This window comes from Pseudorasbora parva, chromosome 10 (genome assembly GCF_024679245.1).
Source record: "Pseudorasbora parva isolate DD20220531a chromosome 10, ASM2467924v1, whole genome shotgun sequence".
Taxonomy (NCBI): Eukaryota; Metazoa; Chordata; class Actinopteri; order Cypriniformes; family Gobionidae; genus Pseudorasbora; species Pseudorasbora parva.
Genome location: NC_090181.1, coordinates 3438889 through 3462032, shown reverse-complemented (window position 1 = coordinate 3462032; position 23144 = coordinate 3438889). Strand labels below are relative to the sequence as shown.

At 38.6% G+C, this 23144-nt stretch overlaps 1 protein-coding gene across 6 annotated transcripts in view; it reads left to right on the top strand.

The window, feature by feature from the left end:
* Positions 1-23144, top strand: part of LOC137090888 (pleckstrin homology domain-containing family G member 3) — a 112843-nt gene that overhangs the window by 4044 nt on the left and 85655 nt on the right. For all 6 annotated transcript variants that reach the window (XM_067454879.1, XM_067454882.1, XM_067454880.1 and 3 more), the window contains exon 2: positions 16586-16646. In XM_067454879.1, coding sequence (XP_067310980.1) covers positions 16598-16646 — 49 coding nt within the window. In that variant the 5' untranslated portion in view covers positions 16586-16597. The remainder of the gene's footprint in view (positions 1-16585; positions 16647-23144) is intronic.

Sequence of the window (23144 nt, the reverse complement as noted above, 5' to 3'; positions counted from 1 at the left end):
GTACGTACCTCGGTTTTGCGGTCACAGTTCGGTACGATTTCGATACAGCAGTTTTACAAAATTGCTTTTTATTTAATTTTATTCAACAGTGGTATATATATATATATATATATATATATATATATATATATGCTGAAAACATTGTGTCTCTCCTTAAATGAATTCAATTATAACTAAAAATGTTTTTAAAAATAATGCTGTAAATATAGGGAGCCCTTACTTAGGCTACACATTGTAATATTTAAGGTTAACAAAAGTGCCCAACTATTAGCCTCAATTCAGTTATTTATTTTTAGATATAATAACCAATTCTCATAAGCTCTATATAAGGCAGTTTTTGCATTAACTTCTAAATGTAATTATAATTTTTTTTTCAATTCGTTGTTGGAATATAATTATTTATACAAGGCTGTCAAATCATGACAGATTAATTTAAACATACATTAAATAAACAAGACATCACTAACAGGTTCAGTAGAATATAATGAATATATTTAGCTGAAGAGTTCATTTCTCTAGTGAACTCACAGTTTTATTGTCTTTCCACGGTTGAAACACAGATTGAGTGATTACTCGACATATGATGCATTTCAGTAAGTTGTAATGTATCCTCAACATACCTTAAGAGATGTTAATTCATGTTTATTCTTTAGGAAGAGATGATCGCGTTCACTCGTTTGAACTGAAGCTCCTACAGTGATCTCTCACGTCATTAAAGAGCGTCAGAACGCCGGCGTTTACCGTTTGAATTTCCTGATGAAATGGACTGAATACCTAATATGTTTGCTTGGTAAACTCGGATTGAAGTGTGTTCCAGCGCTTAAAACAACCCGACTGTTGACTGTTAAAGATTGCATTCGTTCAGTTCGGTACACATGTGCACCGAAACGAAAGCCCTGTACCGAAATGGTTGGGGACGAATACGTGTACCGTTACACCCCTGATAGATGGATGGATGATAGATGGATGAATGGATAAATGGATGGATGGATTCTAGAGGGATGGATGGATGATTGATTGATGGATGGATGAATGGATGAATGGATGGATGGATTCTAGAGGGATGGATGATTGATAGATGGATATATGAATGGATAAATGGATGGATGGATTCTAGAGGGATGGATGGATGATTGATAGATGGATGAATGGATAAATGGATGGATTCTAGAGGGATGGATGAATGGATGGATGGATTCTAGAGGGATGGATGATTGATAGATGGATGGATGAATGGATAAATGGATGGATGGATTCTAGAGGGATGGATGGATGATTGATAGATGGATGGATGAATGGATAAATGGATGGATGGATGGATTCTAGAGGGATGGATGGATGGATGAATGGATGAATGGATTCTAGAGGGATGGATGATTGATAGATGGATGGATGAATGGATAAATGGATGGATGGATTCTAGAGGGATGGATGGATGATTGATAGATGGATGAATGGATAAATGGAATGGCTGGATTCTAGAGGGATGGATGTGTGATTGGATGGATGGATGAATGGATGGATGGATTCTAGAGGGATGGATGATTGATAGATGGATGAATGGATGGATGGATTCTAGAGGGATGGATGATTGATAGATGGATGAATGGATAAATGGATGGATGGATTCTAGAGGGATGGATGGATGATTGATAGATGGATGAATGGATAAATGGAATGGCTGGATTCTAGAGGGATGGATGTGTGATTGGATGGATGGATGAATGGATGGATGGATTCTAGAGGGATGGATGATTGATAGATGGAGGGATGGATGATTGATAGATGGATGAATGGATGGATGGATTCTAGAGGGATGGATGATTGATAGATGGATGAATGGATGGATGGATTCTAGAGGGATGGATGATTGATAGATGGATGAATGGATGGATGGATTCTAGAGGGATGGATGATTGATAGATGGATGAATGGATAAATGGATGGATGGATTCAAGAGGGATGGATGTATGATTGGATGGATGAATAGATGGATTGATAAATGGATGAATGGATAAATGGATGGATGGATGCTAGATGGATGATGGATGGATGGATGGATGGATGGATGGATGGATGGGTGGGTGGATGGATGAATGATTGATTGGTAGATGGATGAATGGATAAATGGATGGAGGGATGGATGATTGATGGATGGATAAATGGATGGGTGGATGGATGGATGGATGGAGGAACAGATAGGTGCATGGATGGATGGATGAATGGATAGAGGGATGGATGGATGAATGGGTGATAGATGGAGGAACAGATAGATGCATGGATGGATAGAGATAGTCTCAGCTGTCAGACACCTTGCTTTTTAATTTATTTGCGTCAGCCAACAAAAAATGTGTGTGAAACTATAGCAGGAGAAGTCAAATCAACATTAGAAACCTTAAAAATAGCCTTAATAATGGGGCACTTTAATACAAGTTTATAAAGTCTGTGGAAAATGGCCAGTTTTAAACTATCACTTTGGCGCGTTCCCAAGATAAATAAGCAAAAGAATCGTCCAGATTTAGGAGTCCAGAGCCTCCAGCTCTAAACTGATATTGTGAGGGAGTGTGTGAGGTGCGTTTCAACAGAATCTGCATCAAATGTGTTTCTGCTTTTCTTCAGGAAACGATCATTGACCAATTACAGCCGGCTGGTGTGTGTGTGTGTGTGTGTGTGTACGGTTTATTTATAGAGCTTGTGGGTGTTCGGATGGGAAGATGTCTTATCCCGCCATCACTATGCATCATTTATGAGCTCATAAAGAAAAGGAATTTCACAGGATTCTGGGAAAGATGTGTGTGATTCGTGCTTGCGTTCTGCAGCGCTGCAATACTAGCGTGCGTCTTGAGATATATATATATATATATATATATATATATATATATATATATATATATATATATATATATATATATATATATATATATATATATATATATATATATAAAAATATTATTTTCAGGCAAGAAAATTTAAATTAAAAATAAATGATGAATAATCTGAACATAGGTCAAGTGTTCCTGTGAACGATTTATAAAACGTTTCCATGCAAAAATGTAACAAAGTTAATATTTTGATATACTTAGTGCTGTCAAACAATTGTTTACATAAAAATAAAAGTTTATGTTTACGTAATATTTGTGTGTGTACTGATTATGTATATTTCATGCACATGCATGCATGTATATATTTAATTAATATTAATAATTATTTGCATGAATATATTAATAAATAGTTGTGTGTGTGTATATATATTAATTATTTGCATGTTTATATTTAATACATATTTTTCATTATTATATTTTTCTTAAATGCATCCATGTGTGCATTTATATATACGTTATAATTATACACAGTGTACACTCGTATATTATGTAAATAAATATTTATTTTGGATGCGATCGATTGTTTGACTGCACTAATAATTAATGAATTAATTTCAGTGGCATAATTATCATTTAAAATGTTGCATATGTTAACATCTATTAATGCTTGTTGTAATTCCCCGTGTTTCTTTACGTTTGCATAATTGTCTGGATTATTATAAATTAGTTGATGGGTTATTTGAACTAACCATTCAAACCAGAAATGTGATGCAATATATGCATGCTTTGCATTTCTGCCTGCTTTTTGAGTGTAAGATAAAGTGTGTGTGTGTGTGTGTGTGTGTGTGTGTGTGTGTGTGTGTGTGTGTGTGTGTGTGTGTGTGTGTGTGTGGTGACGTTCTGTATGAGTGAGGTCAGCCAAGATAAACAGCTGCAGGGTCTCCAGTAAGTTAGGCCGAGTCCCAAGGGTTCGAGCCCGCAGACGGCGTGGGGTCGCGGGGTCAGCGGCGGAAGAGGGGAGAGTATTTTTAGGGAGTGTTTCTCTTTCGGAAGTGTTTTAATTGAGGAAGTAATTGTCGCCTTGTGTTGTGTGAGAAAGCTGAGGGAATCCGATGGGGAGGCTTTTCTGCACGGCTGACTGACATTTATTTACGGCCGAAGAATAAATACTCTGTGATAATGAAAGAGTGTGTACGCGCTGAGTCTGGAAACTGTCACCAGATTGTGTCTCGAGCGTTTATGAGAAGGAGGAGCAAAAACTGTTCTGATTTATGTTGCAGGGCCTCAAATTTCCTCTTCTGTTTATTTTCTGCAGATCAGAGAGTTTCACTGCTCATGACTTTATCAAGTTTTCCCTAATGTTCCTCAGGAGAAATAAAACCGTCTGAGTGTAGAGCTGTAGACTTTGATGAGTTCATCTCTGACTTTAGATCACACATTTAGTTATTTCTGTGCACAACATTGGAATATATCGCATAAAGCAGCGTCTGCATCTCGTGTGTTCAAGAGAACAAACTCATCACTTCCTGGGAAACTAGCAAAACATATCAGTAATAAAAATGTAATTTTCAAGCTGCATTCGGGCTCTTCCCCTCCGTCATGAATGAGTTCCGTCTCAGAGCAGCATTATTCTACTGTACTTTATACTTTATTCTACTGTTCTTTATTCTACTGTTCTTTATTCTACTGTACTTTATACTTTATTCTACTGTACTTTATTATATTCTACTGTACTTTATTCTACTGTACTTTATTATATTCTACTGTACTTTATTCTACTGTACTTTATTATATTCTACTGTACTTTATTCTACTGTACTTTATTCTACTGTACTTTATTCTACTGTACTTTATTCTACTGTACTTTATACTTTATTCTAATGCACTTTATTATATTCTACTGTACTTTATTCTACTGTACTTTATTCTACTGTACTTTATTATATTCTACTGTACTTTATTCTACTGTACTTTATTCTACTGTACTTTATTCTACTGTACTTTATTCTACTGTACTTTATTCTACTGTACTTTATTATATTCTACTGTACTTTATTATATTCTACTGTACTTTATTATATTCTACTGTACTTTATTCTACTGTACTTTATTCTACTGTACTTTATTCTACTGTACTTTATTCTACTGTACTTTATACTTTATTCTACTGTACTTTATTCTACTGTACTTTATTCTACTGTACTTTATTCTACTGTACTTTATACTTTATTCTACTGTATTTTATTCTAATGTACTTTATTATATTCTACTGTACTTTATTCTACTGTACTTTATTATATTCTACTGTACTTTATTCTACTGTACTTTATTCTACTGTACTTTATTATATTCTGCTGTTCTTTATTCTACTGTACTTTATTATATTCTACTGTACTTTATTCTACTGTACTTTATTCTACTGTACTTTATTCTACTGTACTTTATACTTTATTCTACTGTATTTTATTCTACTGTACTTTATACTTTATTCTACTGTATTTTATTCTAATGTACTTTATTATATTCTACTGTACTTTATTCTACTGTACTTTATTCTACTGTACTTTATACTTTATTCTACTGTATTTTATTCTAATGTACTTTATTATATTCTACTGTACTTTATTCTACTGTACTTTATTATATTCTACTGTACTTTATTCTACTGTACTTTATTATATTCTACTGTACTTTATTCTACTGTACTTTATTCTACTGTACTTTATTCTACTGTACTTTATTCTACTGTACTTTATTATATTCTACTGTACTTTATTCTACTGTACTTTATACTTTATTCTACTGTACTTTATTCTACTGTACTTTATACTTTATTCTACTGTACTTTATACTTTATTCTACTGTACTTTATTCTACTGTACTTTATACTTTATTCTACTGTACTTTATACTTTATTCTACTGTACTTTATTCTACTGTACTTTATTCTAATGTACTTTATTATATTCTACTGTACTTTATTCTACTGTACTTTATTCTAATGTACTTTATTATATTCTACTGTACTTTATTCTACTGTACTTTATTCTACTGTACTTTATTCTACTGTACTTTATTATATTCTACTGTTCTTTATTCTACTGTACTTTATTCTACTGTACTATATTATATTCTACTGTTCTTTATTCTACTGTACTTTATTCTACTGTACTTTATTATATTCTACTGTACTTTATTCTAATGTACTTTATTATATTCTACTGTACTTTATACTTTATTCTACTGTACTATATTATATTCTACTGTACTTTATTATATTCTACTGTACTTTATTCTAATGTACTTTATTATATTCTACTGTTCTTTATTCTACTGTACTTTATTCTACTCTACTATATTTTATTCTACTGTACTTTATTCTACTGTACTATATTTTATTCTACTGTTCTTTATTCTACTGTACTTTATTATATTCTACTGTACTTTATTCTACTGTACTTTATTATATTCTACTGTACTTTATTCTAATGTACTTTATTATATTCTACTGTTCTTTATTCTACTGTACTTTATTCTACTCTACTATATTTTATTCTACTGTACTTTATTCTACTGTACTATATTTTATTCTACTGTTCTTTATTCTACTGTACTTTATTCTACTGTACTTTATTTTATTCTACTCTTCTTTATTCTATTCTACTGTACTCTTCTATACTTTATTGTAATTTACTCTACTTTATTCTTCTCTACTCTGTTCTGTTCTACTCTTTACTCAACTTTTTTATTAGTTTATTTTATTCTGCTCTATTCTGTTCATGCTGGTGTTTGGGAACAGACGCTTCTGGAGGGAACTAAACCAAATCGTTCTGATCACAGACTTTGACTCGGGCGTTTCAGAGCCATCAAACCAACATTTGAGATGCTGCGATGCCACTGGTCCGCTGCTTAGTCCAGTTTTCCAATCACAATCAAAGTCTCTTTGAGGGTTTGAGGGATTTATTTAGTAAATGTGTTTCCGTCGTAGTTTATGCACGCTGTATGCGGTCAAAAATAAGTGCATTGGAAATGAATGGGAGACTAATTTCATCTAGTGGAAGCGCTTGGTACTGCGCACAAACAAAATCTGACTGAGAGCTCTTTTTTTTTGTAGCACATTAAGATGTTTAGTCAGGGAACACTCCGTTGGAAGGGCTCAATCTGAGGGGCGGGATAAACGGCTGTCTTTCAAACTCCCTCTGCACGCGATAGGATAGCGGTACACCAACCAGAGCAACGAAGGTGAAACAGAGCTTGTTGATAGATTAAACTTTCGCCGTATCCGGTCGGCTAAACTCCGTCCAAACACATCTTTCCTCTTTTTGATTTGCCATTCTTTGTTCTTTTCTCTGAGAAAAGCTTAAAGGACAACTCCGGCGAACTTTTAAGTTTAACTTGATCGTTATATCTTTGTGAGTACAGTCTATAGAAAAAAAAACGAGCCGGATTGGTGCTTACAACACGAGTTACAACACAGAGTTATTACAGTTAATGCCCAGAGCCCCCCTCAGCAAAATCGGCAGCTTTGGGGGCATAAACGTAACGGGTGTCTTTGTGCCTCTTAACAGACACAAAATGCAATTAAAATGTCCGTCCAACATGAAAAGGGCCCTTACATGACAACGAGATGAGTTTAGTCACTTAGCCATTGTTTAAATTCACCTGTTTAAGCCGGCTAGCTGTGTCTCGCTGAAGTCCCGTGGGAACGCAGCGGTAGACGGAAAGTCGAGAAGAGCATCGTGTTTATGAAGAGGCTCTGCTCATCGGCTCGTCGGTCCTCAGTATTGAACGTGTCCGAGAGAAATAGTTTTCGATTCTGTACTGCTGATCCGATGAGGACCGCTGCTCGTTCAGTTACTCGCTCATGCTCAGTATCAGCTGCTCGTGAGTTCATCAGATCTCTCAGCAAAACATGACTCAGTTCGTTGAACGGTTGGAGTTACAACATATAATTCAAGACATTAGTTTATTTCTATTCGGAGGGACTGCCACTCATGTCAAAAAGTGAGTAACTAAAGTAACGTGTGTGGTCAGCGCTGATTTGAGACGCAAACCGTTTAGAACGATTCAGTCCGATTTTGTGAACTGGTTCACTAAAAAGAACCGGTTCAAAAGAACGATTCGTTCGTGACCGGAGATCACTAGAGTGATGATCTGATCGGGCTCACGAGTGAAGAAATTGTTCATATTTGTGCCTTTCCGAATTGTAAAAATTTGCAGCGAACACTTGACTAACTTACACAGACACAACACAGCCGGGCCGGTTGAAGAAAATGCCATTCCGTGGTTAAAGACGGGTGCAGCCACTGTGGAGGTAATGTACACTTTATTTGTCCTTACATTTGGGCACACACAGCTTGAGGAAAGATGTGCAGTAATTTAAAATATTCTTGCTTTACACCATAGACCGTAAAAAAATATGATTACTCGACATCATCCGTTTCCGCTTGGCAGATTTGAAGCTTTTAGGGCGGCCTGCACGGCGCGGACATCTTCGGACCGAGTCTGCGTAGTAGCGATTTCGGGACCGGAGTTGCGCAGTAGAGAGCAGGAAGTAGAGCAGGAAGTACAGTCGCGATATCAAAAGCCCGTCCACACTCCCGCAGATGCAGAACAATTAATTATGTTGGTGTGAAATAAACAGTTATGGAAATGTAGAAATTAAAGCTAAAGATCTAATCTGCTCCCAAAAATTTCGAAAAAAGTCCGTTAGTGCCTCAGTGCCAACTTCACTCAGAGAAGCCGTCAGTCTCAGCTGTCAATCATGACGTCACACACCCCGTTTTTATAGCATCAAATAACTAACTAAAACTAAACTTATTTTAAAAACGAACACTTGAAATGAAATCATCGTGATGATAACTGCCTTCAGTGACAAAAACTAACTTTGGGGAAAAAATATTTGAAGTGTAATTTTATTATTTAGTTTGCCTCGCGTCCATTAGAAAACACGGAGGGGCGGCTATACTGGGACCGGCCACCGGGGGGCGATCGAGGCGCGAAAGCTTCAGTAAATGAGAGGGAGACTGCAGGCTTGGTTTACACACACATGATGCTCTTACCAACTGGACTGACTTTTTCCGCCGGCTACCTCTGCATTCCCACGGGACTTCAGCGCGAGACACAGCGGTGGTCGCCATGGTAGCGAGAGAGAGTGACAGTCGCCCAAGCCAATCATTTGTTTCGTCCGGAAGGAAAATAATGAGCGATGTTTATTGCAGATTAAAAAGTTTAGAGTCACTCAATTTTTATACTCTCCTTTTCAGAGTACTTACATTTTAATTATGTATTGACATATAAAGAAAGTTTAAACAAATTTGGACAAAAGTGTTTTAGATCATTTAAACAATGGCTAAGTGACTAAACGCATCTCGTTGTCATGTAAGGGCCCTTTTCATGTTGGACGGACATGTTGAATTGCATTTTGTGTCTGTTAAGAGGCACAAAGACACCCGTTACGTTTATGCCCCCAGAGCTGCCGATTTTGCTGAGGGGGGCTCTGGGCATTAACTGTAATAACTCTGTGTTGTAACTCGTGTTGCAAGCACCAATCCGGCTCGTTTTTTTTTTCTATAGACTGTACTCACAAAGATATAACGATCAAGTTAAACTTAAAAATTCGCCGGAGTTGTCCTTTAACTTCAAGTCTTCCAGAGTCGCAGCTGAAGCCGATTCGAAAGACCGCCGTTCGCCAGCTTCTGTGTTAACAAGTCATTGTGTTAAGCCCCACCCACTGACTCAATACACAATGTGATTGGCCTGACCAGACTTTGGTTTTTTCAGCTCGCAAGCCAACGGAGAGTTGCTAGACGACACTTTTTAGATTGACTGCCGCTAGGGTGCGTCAAGATTTCGAGGCTACATTTTTTGAGATATCAACCTAAAATTTTGAACACAGCTTGTTTAGATCCCCCACCCCACAGTTTTAGAGTAAAACGCATTTGGAAAATATATTTAGTTAATATAAAATTTTAAAATTTTACTTTTTGTGCGTTTTTCATAACAATAAATGTAAACAATTTTAAATTTAATTTCACTTTTTTAAAAGCTTTTTTCACTTCAGCAATAATCTGCCAAGTGGCGTCTTTAAAAAGAGACCAAACTTCAGTCTGTGCTCCAAAACATTCAAGATTTATGAGCGTTTTAAGTTAGACTGGGTAAGCCCAGCCTGATCTGCCAGTGATTTGATTTCGCCCGGCAACTCAGTCTGGAAAACTCTACATTAATTTCTACTGCTTTGGTTACACTTTTGTGGGAACCAATCACAGACTGGCTTATCCACCTTGCACGCTATTGGCGGGTTTAACACAATGACGGATAGAGAAGCGATGGGTCGTTGCCTGTTGATCATGCCTCTTGTGGTCTGATTGGTTGAAGGACTATCCAATTGCGTACAGAGTCATTTGAATAATGCTCGTTGATCACGCCTCTTGTGGTCTGATTGGTTGAAGGACTATCCAATTGCGTACAGAGTCATTTGAATAATGCTCGTTGATCACGCCTCTTGTGGTCTGATTGGTTGAAGGACTATCCAATTGCGTACAGAGTCATTTGAATAATGCTCGTTGATCACGCCTCTTGTGGTCTGATTGGTTGAAGGACTATCCAATTGCGTACAGAGTCATTTGAATAATGCTCGTTGATCACGCCTCTTGTGGTCTGATTGGTCGAAGGACTATCCAATTGCGTACAGAGTCATTTGAATAATGCTCGTTGATTGCGCCTCTTGTGGTCTGATTGGTCGAAGGACTATCCAATTGCGTACAGAGTCATTTGAATAATACTCGTTGATTGCGCCTCTTGTGGTCTGATTGGTCGAAGGACTATCCAATTGCGTACAGAGTCATTTGAATAATGCTCGTTGATCACGCCTCTTGTGGTCTGATTGGTCGAAGGACTATCCAATTGCGTACAGAGTCATTTGAATAATGCTCGTTGATCACGCCTCTTGTGGTCTGATTGGTCGAAGGACTATCCAATTGCGTAGAGTCATTTGAATAATGCTCGTTGATCACGCCTCTTGTGGTCTGATTGGTCGAAGGACTATCCAATTGCGTAGAGTCATTTGAATAATGCTCATTGATCACGCCTCTTGTGCAGTTGAAAATACAGCGCAGACTCTTCAGACCAATGTTCAATGTTGAGCTTGATCTGGTGATAGCGTGAGTGTAGCCTGAGATTAGTTTATTTTATTGTTAATTTTCCCCTGGAATGCAGCGAAACCCTTCATGTGCAGCTGTGAGCGTCTGGTTTTTTCTCATGCATCATCCGCGGCTTGATCTCACAAGAGGATCTTTTGCAATACTTGTTTTTTCTGGCTCCTGTTGCAAAATACTCTTTGGGTGTTGCATTGCAATTTTGTAACAAATTACAGCCTACGGTGATCATTCATAAAGAGAGTTGATTTTATAGATACATTTGGATCATGTTAAATGCAAATGTTAAAGTTCATGTTAAAGTAAATGCAAAAGGCTCGACAGTGCGAGCTGTACAATGTATTTTGGAGCACGTGTGAATGATTATTATTTATTTTTTTATGTTCTGGATAAGAGATCTCCAACTGAAATTGGACCAATCAGCTGTGAGCAAAGTGAAAACAAAAAACAAGAAAAGAAAACAAGAAAAGAAAACAAGAAAATTTGTTTATGTTTCGTTTTATTTACCTGATGTACCAAACTAAAACTGAAAAAAGTTAATAATAAAAAAACTATACAGGCATTTTAAAAAAACAAGAACTAAAAAAATTAGAAAAACAACAGAATTACTAAAACTTTTCACTAAAATGAAAATGAAGCACAAATAAATTCAATTAGAAATATTAACCACTTTTTTACTATCAGTGATACTAAGATTACACTAATATGGCAAAGTCTGTATATTACAGTAAACTTATACATACACACACACCGATCAGGCATAACATTATGACCACTAACAGGTGAAGTGAATAACACTGATGATCTCTCCATCACGGCTCCTGTTAGTGGGTGGGATATATTAGGCAGCAAGTCAACATTTTGTCCTGAAAGTTGATGTGTTAGAAGCAGGAGAAATGGGCAAGCGTAAGGATTTGAGTGAGTTTGGCCAGATTGTGACGGCTAGACGACTGGGTCAGAGCATCTCCAAAACTGCAGCTCTTGTGGGCTGTTCCCGGTCTGCAGTGGTCAGTATCTATCAAAAGTGCTCCAAGGAAGGACCAGTGGAGAACCGGCCACAGGGTCATGGGCGGCCAAGGCTCATTGATGACTGTGGGGAGCGAAGGCTGGCCCGTGTGGTCCGATCAAACAGATGAGCTACTGGAGCTCAAACTGCTCCAGAAGTTAATGCTGGTTCTGATAGAAAGCTGTCACTGTCTGTGCCTCGATGGGTCAGGATTGTTTTTTGCAGCAAAAGTGGGACCAAAACATTATAATGGCACTTTTCCACTGCATGGTACGGCTCGCTTAAACAGTACCCCCTCGGTTGGGGGTCCCGTACCGATACTAAAATGTGACGTGTAAACACTACTGATCACTGATTGGTCAGAGAATCGTCACTACTAGCGTCATTGGATTTGCGACACCAAACCTGCTAGCAGTAACAGCTACGGCGGTATCGTTTGCACAACTTGCTTGAAACAGGAAAACTAGTTTTTAAAAAAACAAACAAGAAAATGGTTGAATCTTGGTCGGTAGATGAGGTGCAGACGTTCCTCTCTTTGGTCTCGCTTTGTTGTAGCAGTTTCCGTACGCTTTTTTTTTTTTGGTTTTTTTTTTGTGCACTGTAAAAAAATGGTTGGTTTTTGTTGGTTTAACTTAAAAAAGTAAGTAACCTGGTTGCCTTAAAATTTTGAGTTCACTGAAATAAAAAATTGGAGTTGATACAATGAAGGAAATTTGTTTAATAAATAGAAACTCAAAATATTATTGTATCTGAACCACATAAAAAATTTGATAAATCATGAAAATAGCACTATTTGGCTGCATCATCATAAATAAAACACACACAATTACCCAATATGCTTACAAAATCTTTTAATAATATTTTAATAAAGGTTGTCGAATCTCAAAAAAATTTCATTGGATTAACTCAAAATTTTAATTTCAATGAACTCAAAATTTGAAGGTAACCAGGTAACTTTTTTTCTAAATAATTTTTTACAGTGTGCAGTATTTTGTTGTCATCAGACTCCTTTAAAACAAACTTTTTCGTCTTGCAGTCATCCTTAACAACATTCCTTCAATATCATTTGTTTTTGTGTTGCATTTATGATTTTGCGGCAGTATAGGCAAATACAACGTAATCCTGCCCACTTCAAGCGGTACCACTGCAGTGGAAAAGCGGCATTAGGAAGGTGACCATAATGTTATGCCGACTTTTATAAATCGTATTTTTGATCTAGAGTAATGCATGAATATCCACTATGGTAATATCCCTGTTATACGGATACAGTCTGTCCTCAATTATAGGACAAATCCCAGACCTGGATGCGAGGGTCAGACTTCGGTGAGCGCGTTTTATCAGCTGTGGGAACAAAAGCTTTCCAGATGGACTGAACCAAATGGACATTTACATGTCAGCACACGTCATCTGTTTGAAATGTAAAGGATGCATTTGAATAGAATAGATCAGACTGCATTCATTCCCAGAACACACACACACACACACACACACACACGTCTGGTTCACTATCTTTATAGGGACTCTCCATAGATGTAATGATTTTTATACCAAACTGTACATTCTATCCCCCTACACTGCCCCGGCCCCTGCCCCTAAACCTACACACACACACACACACACACACACACACACACACACACACACACACACACACACACACACACACACACACACACACACACACACACACTGCACCTAAACCTACCCATCACAGGAAACATTCAGCATTTTTACTGTTTGTTTTAAACTCGTCCTGTATGATTTATAAGCCTTTTGAAAAGTGGGGGCCACTGGCTGGTGATCTCAGGTTTTACTCTCCTTATGGGGACATTTGGACCCACAGTGTATAAACAAGGACACACACACTCACACACAGATCCTGATGTGTTATCCGCTGTGGGATCTGTGATCTTGGCTCCGTCTCTGCAGCACAGCTGTCAGGAGCGATGTCCGTGTTAATCCTGGAAGACTCCGGTGGCTCTGATCTCTGATCCTGATCCCGATGCTCTTGTTAAAGATGGAGACTCTTGGGAATCCGCCGAGAGGAACTCAAACGCTCTCCAAGCATTACAATCCAGTTCGTTCGAGATTAGGGACGCTGGTTGAGACCTCAAGCCTGTTTTTGACAGATTGTGAAGAGAATATGCTGCGAAAGTTTTATTTTTGTATTTATATTTTTTTCCATAAACAAATGTCCCCGCCCATTTGACATGGATTAATTATTATTATTTCTGAATTCAACGTTTTATTTTCCCTCAAATTGCATTATTTTTTTTATTTTTTTAAATGTTTTCCTGAATTCTGTTTTCTTCCCCACTCCATTGTATTTATTTTTATTTTTTTGGATTGTATTTTAATTATTATATTTTCTGAAATTTTTCTATAATTATTTAAAAAAAAAAAATTATGGATTACTCTTTTAGTGTTATTAAGAAATCATGAAACTTATACAATTAGACACAAATTAATAAAATTTTAACAAAAAAATATATTTTTAGGACCCCATGAAATCCATTTTATTTTCCCTCAAATTCCATTTTTTTTTCTCCTTCTTTAAATTTTTCTATATATTTTTTCTGGATACCATTTTAATGATCAAATTAAATGTAATAATCAAAAAATCATGTCTAATTAGTCATGAAAGTTAATTAAATTAATTGAATTAATTAAAATAAATTTAACAAAAATAACATTTTTATGGCCCCATGAATTTTAATTTTTTCATCAAATTCTGTTTTATGTTTTCCAAAATATTTGTAGTATTTTTTCTGGATTCTGCTTTTTTCCCCCTCCTTAATTTTTCTGGATTTTGCTTTAACAGTAAAAAATACAAGTTTAACAAAAATACTTATGTTTGTCATTATGAAAATTGTTTTTTTTTATTTTATTTAACAAAATGTTTTAAAGTTTAACAAATTACATTTTTAGAGTCATTGTTATGAATTTTTTTATTTTTCCCAAATTAAGTTTCCCTAGCCTGGATGCCAGCCAAGCTTGGCCCCGCCCACAAAATTTTTAGGTCGGGTAACATAACACTCTGTGTATCATTCAATTATTAAATTTTTTTACAACACCGGCAAAGATTGTGTATTCCAGCCTGATTTCAGCGCGTGCAGACAGGGTTGCCAAGTTTTTACAACAAAATCCGCCAACTACTAGCCCTAAACAACAGCTTCTCGGGGGGTTCCCCGGGGGAAAAATCGCGTTTGGGGGGTAAAATGTGTGTTATTTTGGCAAGGTTGCTGCTAAAATTCGCACTCATGGGTCTATATCACATAATAGTCGCTCAACCCGCGGGGAAAAAACATGGACTTGGCCAAACCATGGGCAACACAGTGCAGTTGAACTTTGTTGACATTTGACTATGCGTCGCTTCGTTGCTCTGATTGGTTGTTGGTCCGTCCAATCGAGGTCTTTCCTGGTTGGGTTGAAACACGCCCCATAATCACAGCCCAATGGAGCATCAGACTCATATTCTGACTAGAGCTGAGGATGACCACGGCAGGCTAAAGTATATATTATATTATATTATTATTTCCGAAATCATGAAACTTATACAATTCAACAAAAAATTAATTAAAGTTGAACAAAAATGACATTTTTGGGGCCCCATGAAATCCACTAAATTTTTTCCTCAAATTCGTTTTTTTTGGGTTGTGCTTTTCCCCCTGCTTCATTTTTCTGGATTCGGTTTAATTGGTTAAATTATGTTTAATAATGTATTATATTTAATGTGTAAAAACCTTTTTTTCAATTTTAACTTTTTTTTTTCTTCATTATAATGAAAATGGATAATGTTCCCAAATTCCATTGTAGTTTTCTCAAATTCTCTCCTTTCCAATCCAGTTTTTCTGGATTCCATTTGAATATAAAGATCAGAAAACATGTCTAATCAAATGAAGTCCTACATGTAAGACCCGAGTGTGTTTCATCATAAAGTCATTGCTTTGACTTTGTTTCCTGTTAGATTCAGGGACAGGTTTTTTTTTGTGCTAAAGATAAACAAGTGTTGTAGTTTCGGTTGGGTTTCAGTGTTAAAGTCCAGCGAGCGACACACACGGTCCAACGGCAGACACTGATTCATTCTGTCTGATGGAATGGCAGGAATTCCCATTGGCCGCTCTGATAAGACTCCTGAGCTTTTGGCCCCGCCGCGGAGGGCAGATCCGGGGGCAGCTGGAATGCAGGCGTCTCGCTCCGGCACATTTATCACAATGCATTGGCACAGTCCGAGCAGAAAACAAGCCTTAACACAATATTAGTCTAAGGCACAACAGCAACTTAGAGATCTTAAACTGTTTGTCAAGCAGATTTTATTGTTTGCGATGGTTTATTGAGGTGATCTTTAAGTGCTCATGGTTTGCTCATGTTTGTATTTTGTTCACTGTGAAGTGCTAAGGTGCATTTTGATATATTACTTATGTGCTGAATAATGTAAATTGAACTGAAAACTTTGCATCTAAAAGTTTTCAAAATCATGAGAAACTGTCATGTGGTTACAGTACATGCAACTCCTCAACGTCTGTCAGTACAGTCCATGTTTGTTCAGGTGTTGAGTTTGACTTCATGACGTGTGTGTGTGTGTGTGTGTGTGTGTTTCAGTATGTGAGGGACATGAGAGAAGAGTCCAGCTGCTCTCACGACAAAAGCCTGATGGGAGAAGGTAAGAACATCTTAAAATCCTCATCTGAGAATGATTAGTGAAGGATCATGTGACACTGAAGACTGGAGTAATGATGATAAATTCAGCTTTGATCACAGGAATAAATCACACTTTACTATTATTCACATAGAAAATTTACATTGGGATAATATTTCACAATTTTTGCTGTATTTTTGACCAAATAAATGCAGCCTTGGTGATTAAAACATTTCAAAAACGTTTTTATTTAAAATTTTGTTTAGATTGTGTGTGTGTGTGTGTGTGTGTGTGTGTGTGTGTGTGTGTGTGTGTGTGTGTGTGTGTGTGTGTGTGTGTGTGTGTGTGTGTGTGTGTGTGTGTGTGTGTGTGTGTGTGTGTGTGTGTGTGTGTGTGTGTGTGTGTGTGTGTGTGTGTGTGCGTGAGAGTAAGAAATACTCTCACACACACGAGCAAAAGAGAAAGTGTGTGTGTGTGTGTGTGAGAGGGAGTGAGAGATAGTGTGTGTGAGAGAGAAGCCCCTTTCACACTGCGATTCCGGCAAATACACGGATAATGCGACCCGGCATTTGTTCCCGGGCCGCTAGATTTGGTCCATTCACACTGCCAGCGAAATACCGTAATATGTGCGCTTTCACACACAACCCGTAACGGCCCCGGGTCGAGTTGACACGTAACATCCGGATGTGACGTATAACGGTGAGCGATCTCAGCTTCAGCGCGGATAGTAACTTGTGTCCAGTTTGCGCTCATTTCTGCTTGTTTAATTTTAATTTCTTTTGTATACGAAGTTACGAACACTCTCTGCGTTTAAAACACAGACGAGCTCTTCTGGCACTGCTGGGTTGTATTATTGAAAAAACAAGCTCTAGGAGTCGCACGATAACTACGTACACGTTGCGGCATTAGTTTTGGCTTTTGTTCACACAGCGCTCGTCCCGGGTCGAATACCGCAATATTACTAGGTCCCCGAGCCGGGTTCAATTCGGTAATCAATCCCGGGACGTGGTTGCTTTCACACAGAAGGCGACCCGGCAATGCTCCGGGAATATTGTGGGTCCGACGTGCAGTGTGAAAGAGGCTAGAGAGAGAGAGAGAGAGAAAGTGTGTGTGTGTGCGTGTGTGTGTGTGGAACAAGACCCACCCACTTTTTACAACCCATGATATCGGACCCACTCACTTTTATCGTCTCTAATTCAAAACATCTGTTTACCTACCCTTAACCGATAAACACGTTAGATGCTTTATTTTCCACTTTTCTAATATTTTCTCCATTTTTATTGAAAATAAATGCCTTTCCGATCTGATATGTGATGGGAAAGGGAGTAGAGTGAGTGCGGCAAAAGGCGGACTCGAACCTCTGATCGATTTGCGTCAACTTGATGCCATGCGTCTCTTACCCCTACACTAATTTAGTAATTTAGTCTGGCCCATTCAATCATTTAGTAAACGGCGGTATAATTGCATTTAATGTAAATGGCATCTAACGTTACTCCAGTAAAAAAAAATTCTGAGAGAGAAGACCCACCCACTTATTATTTGCTTCTGACGCCCATGATTTAGTCCATATGGTTAGATAGATAATATAGTTCATAAATCACATTTTAAATATATATTAGATATACATAGATTTTAATATTTTAGAAGATGAGTCATTGTTGATTTATGGTATGGAGGACCAAATTAAATAATGAAATAAATAATGAATTCAATAAAACAACAATTAAATGTACCACTTTATTCTAAAATAATTAATATAATAATTAAATAATAATTGCCCACTGCCTGTTGATTGGCATTTGTGAAATGTCCTCTATGATTATGAAAAAAATCTTTGGGAAAATCGTGCTTTGAAAATGCATGATTCGTCAAATAGACATCATTCATAAATGCAGCAAATTATTATTACTTTTAATAATGAAAAAATAGATTTTTAAACATAACAATAGAGTGTGTGGAAGAGGTTATTGTGAAATATAATAAACAATAAATGTTGTGTTTTCATGTAATTTTACAAAATTATTTAATTAATATTTAATTAAAATAATTATTGAATTATTTCAGAATAAACTGGTACATTTAAATTGTTTTATTGAATTCTTTATTTATTTCATTATTTCATTTTGAGTAATTTGGTCCTCCATACAAGTTGCGCTGGTCTTTTCTTCCCTATAGTGCCGTTTATCCGAGTAAAGCGCTTCTCAAACAAGAACAAATGTAGGCGGAGCTTGATTTTGTTTGTGGGGAACTGATTGGATGGTTGTGTTTGGCTGATCTCATTTAAGTGACAGGTTGCCCTGCCCTCGTCATCAGAGGAGAAATGAGAGGGAGAGGGAAGGGGAGATATATAGGGATTACGAGGGAAAGATAATGATATGCACGGATAAATCGTTTATAATAAACACTGCAATATTCCATAAAAAACAAAACTGGTCGATTGTACAAAATTTCGCAAAAATTTGGGCTTCCGCACCATTTGTCATGGACCCATGAATGAAGCGTCAAATCGTGTGGTTTATTGAGGAATGGTGTGCTATATCTTTTCTAAGGGATCTGGGGTACGATGTGCACTCGAAGGGCGAAAAAATTGCAGAAAAATAGTAGCCGTTGACTTAAAGGGAGGGTGAAACACTCTCAGTCAATCTCAGGTCAATCTTGAGTACCTATAGAGTAGTATTGCATCCTTCATATCTCCGAAAAGTCTTTAGTTTTATTATATTTATAAAAGAAATATGGACTGTACCGAGTCTTTCCGGAAAAAACCGAGCGTCTGGAGGCGTATCGAGTGGGCGGAGCTAAAGAATGACGATCGCGCACAAAGCGGTGACGTCCTCAAGCGTGGAGAAACCCATGGCTATCGAGCTCAGCTAATAGATATATGATCCAGAATCAGATCCGGAGGCTGAAATACAGCAGCAGGACATCCGTCTCTGTGGTATGGACTGTATTTAGTGGCCTCTCAACATTTGTGTGTGTTTACTCGCAGTTTATGAGGACATGATTCGGTTTATGGACTATTGTATGTGACTAAACCTTAGCAGTAGCAAGCAAAACGGTTTTTCACGTCAGACTAGTGTAACGTTATACAACAGAGAACAACAATGGAGTCTGTTAGCGCATTTGAATGATGAAGCACGCGATCGTGTCGTTTACTGATGTTTACTCACGCGACGGTAGCCAACAGCACAGACATTTGAAGCAGTTTTACTCACCGGCTGCTTCCAAAGCAGGACCGAACCTTTATCGCTGGGACCGCTCCGTCAAAAACACACTTCTTTGGTATGATTTGGTGAAGTCCTGAGACAGCAGTGACCGTGGAGATCTGCGATGTTGTGAAGCTTCCCGTCATTTCTGCGTTCAAATCGGTTCAAATGCAGCGCTGCCTTCCCGGAATGCTGTGCTGAAGCGTTAAAGTCGCTCGACGTCACCCATAGGAATAAAGTGGAGCGCGGCGTGTCAGAAGTGTTCACGGACGACTGGATCTGCAGCTGAGAGTGTTTATGCGCGTGCATTTCCTCTCTCGCTCTAGTCACGCGCGCGCACCCTACCGGGAGAAGAGCCCATACGGCCCATACAAGGACCTTCCGCTCTTATTAACGTCAAGCCGAGCCATACTCGAAAAAAGCTCTCCGAAACTTGTGAGAAACCGGAAGGAGTATTTTTAACACAGAAATACTCCATCAAACGTCCAACATTAGTTTTTGAAACTTTGTCTATGTTTAGGATGGGAATCCAAGTCTTTAACAGTGTAAAGCTCAGTATGCATGAAACAGCATTTCACCGCCCCTTTAAAACTAATTCGTACTAACCCCTCTTGTTTAATGGGGTAAGCACACTTGCGTTCTCATTTCAGAGGTGTTGTGAGTAAATGATTACACACCGATCTGTGAGGTCAGTGTTGAACAGTGTTGGACAGAACCCAGACTGTTAAAACAACGCAAAAGATTGATCACAGAAAACACTTCATAAGGATATTTTTCAGTTTATCTGAAGGTATGGTTTATGTGAGCTGCGTGTGCAAAACGTCTGTCAAAAGAGGCGCGTTTTTTGAGCACAATTCACATCCAGCAGTAATTCAATGAAAATATTGTGCGAACGCGCAACGTGGAACATGGAGTCAGTCTTCCGAGCTTTTACCATTTTGTCAGTTTAGTTGATTTTGATTGATATGCGCGCGAGAGAGAGAGAGAGAGAGAGAGAGAGAGAGAGAGAGAGAGAGAGAGAGAGAGAGAGAGAGAGAGAGAGAGAGAGAGAGAGAGAGAGAGAGAGAGAGAGAGAGAGAGAGAGAGAGAGAGAGAGAGAGAGAGAGAGAGAGAGAGAGAACAGTGATGGTTTTGAAGACAGAGAGTGCGCGCGGCTCTCTGCTCGTTCTCCTTCACTCAGTTAAAGAGGGCGCATGTTAACTGAGTGTCAGAACGAGCAGAGAGTCACGTGCACTAGTAATCTACATCAATTTATAAATCACAATAACTCATCAAATAAGGCTTTGGCAAGACAAAAATTTGCTTTGGCGGCCGCCAAAAATTTTTCAATGTAGGAAAAACCCTGCAGAAAGAATGTGAAACACATAAATGGTATCATTCTCAGTTTCTAAATATTTTTTTAAAATGAAATTTAAATATATTTTACACACTAATAGCAATATCGTATTACATATCGAAAATCACATAAGGTATTGCATATCACATTTTTCTTCAATATCGCACAGCCCTAATTTTGATTTCATGCTGACTTTAGTAGTGCAAGAGAGCGTCTGATTTCTGTTTCTGCAGCACAGCGCTCAGTGTTTATTTCCTGGAGATGTGTGTTTCCTTTCCACTGTGTGTGCAGTGAGCTCACGGTTGGCTGCTGGTTTTCCTCCGCTCTGCCAAAACAAGTGCAAGAATGCCTGTGAATCGGCTCCTGTTAATGTGATTCGGCAGGGTCTGGTGTGGAAATGTTGAGTAATGGAGAAACTTGATTTTGGTTCACTAAGCTGGAAAAGAGAGTTTTATGGATTCATAGCCAGTTTTGTGCCAGGCTGACACTTCGGCTGTTGAATGCCAGTGTGTTGATGCTCATCTCCTCCTCACGCTCCGTAAACACGAGCGTCTTCTGCTCTTACTCTCTCACTGCTCTCCAGATTTCCCTAAACAAATGCTGTCGTCCAGCAGTGGCTGGATCCATTCATGGCCTATTTTGGAAGTTTCTGAGAGTCGTGGTGTGTGTGTGTTTTGGCACAAAGATGAGTCGGAATTGCAAGAACAACTTATGATATTCTGAGGGCAGGAATACATGACGGACAGCTGGAGGCAGGTGACTATTAGTCAGGAAGTTTGCGTGTTTTGACCTGATTAAGTTAAACACAATAAATGTATAGACATATGACACCTGTGATGCATAACATCTTACTAATATTGTGTTGGTCCCCCTTTTGCTGCCAAAACAGCCCTGATCCGTCGAGGCATGGACTCCACTAGACCCCTGAAGGTGTGCTGGGGTATCTGGCACCAAGATGTCAGCAGCAGATCCTTTAAGTCCTGTAAGTTGTGAGGTGGGGCCTCCATGGATCGGACTTGTTTGTTCAGCTCATCCCACAGATGCTCGATTGGATTGAGATCTGGGGAATTTGGAGGCAGAGTCAACGCCTCAAACTCGTCGTTGAGCTCCTCAAACCATTCCTGAAGCATTTGTGCTTTGTGTCAGGAGCATTATCCTGCTGGAAGAGCCACAGCCACCAGAATACCGTTTCCATGAAAGGCTGAACATGGTCTCAGCAATGCTTAGGTAGGTGGAGCGTGTCAAAGTAACATCCACATGGATGGAGGACCCAAGGTTTCCCAGCAGAACATTGGCCAAAGCATCACACTGCCTCCGCCGGCTCGCCTTCTTCCCATAGTGCATCCTGGGGCCATGTGTTCCCCAGGTAAGCCACACACACACACCCGGCCATCCACGTGATGTAGAAGAACATGTGATTCCTCAGACCAGGCCACCTTCTTCCATTGCTCCGTGGTCCAGTTCTGATGCTCACGTGCCACTGTTGGTGCTTTCGGCGGGGTCAGGGGTCAGAGGTCACCCTGACTGGTCAGCAGCTATGCCGCCCCATACGCAACAAACTGAGATGCTCTGTGTATTCTGACAGCTTTCTATCAGAACCAGCATTAACTTCTGGAGCAGTTTGAGCTCCAGTAGCTCGTCTGTTTGATCGGACCACACGGGCCAGCCTTCGCTCCCCACGTGCATCAATGAGCCTTGGCCGCCCATGACCCTGTGGCCGGTTCTCCACTGTTTCTTCCTTGGAGCACTTTTGATAGATACTGACCACTACAGACCGGGAACAGCCCACAAGAGCTGCAGTTTTGGAGATGCTCTGACCCAGTCGTCTAGCCATCACAATTTGGCCCTTGTCAAACTCGCTCAGCCCATTTCTCCTTTATGAATCCACCACAAGCTCAGCACTTGCATGCTTCGACTCGCTCCTCCGAGTCTACATCCCCACCAGAAGCCTTCACAACACAGAGAGCCATGAAATCCCTCTCC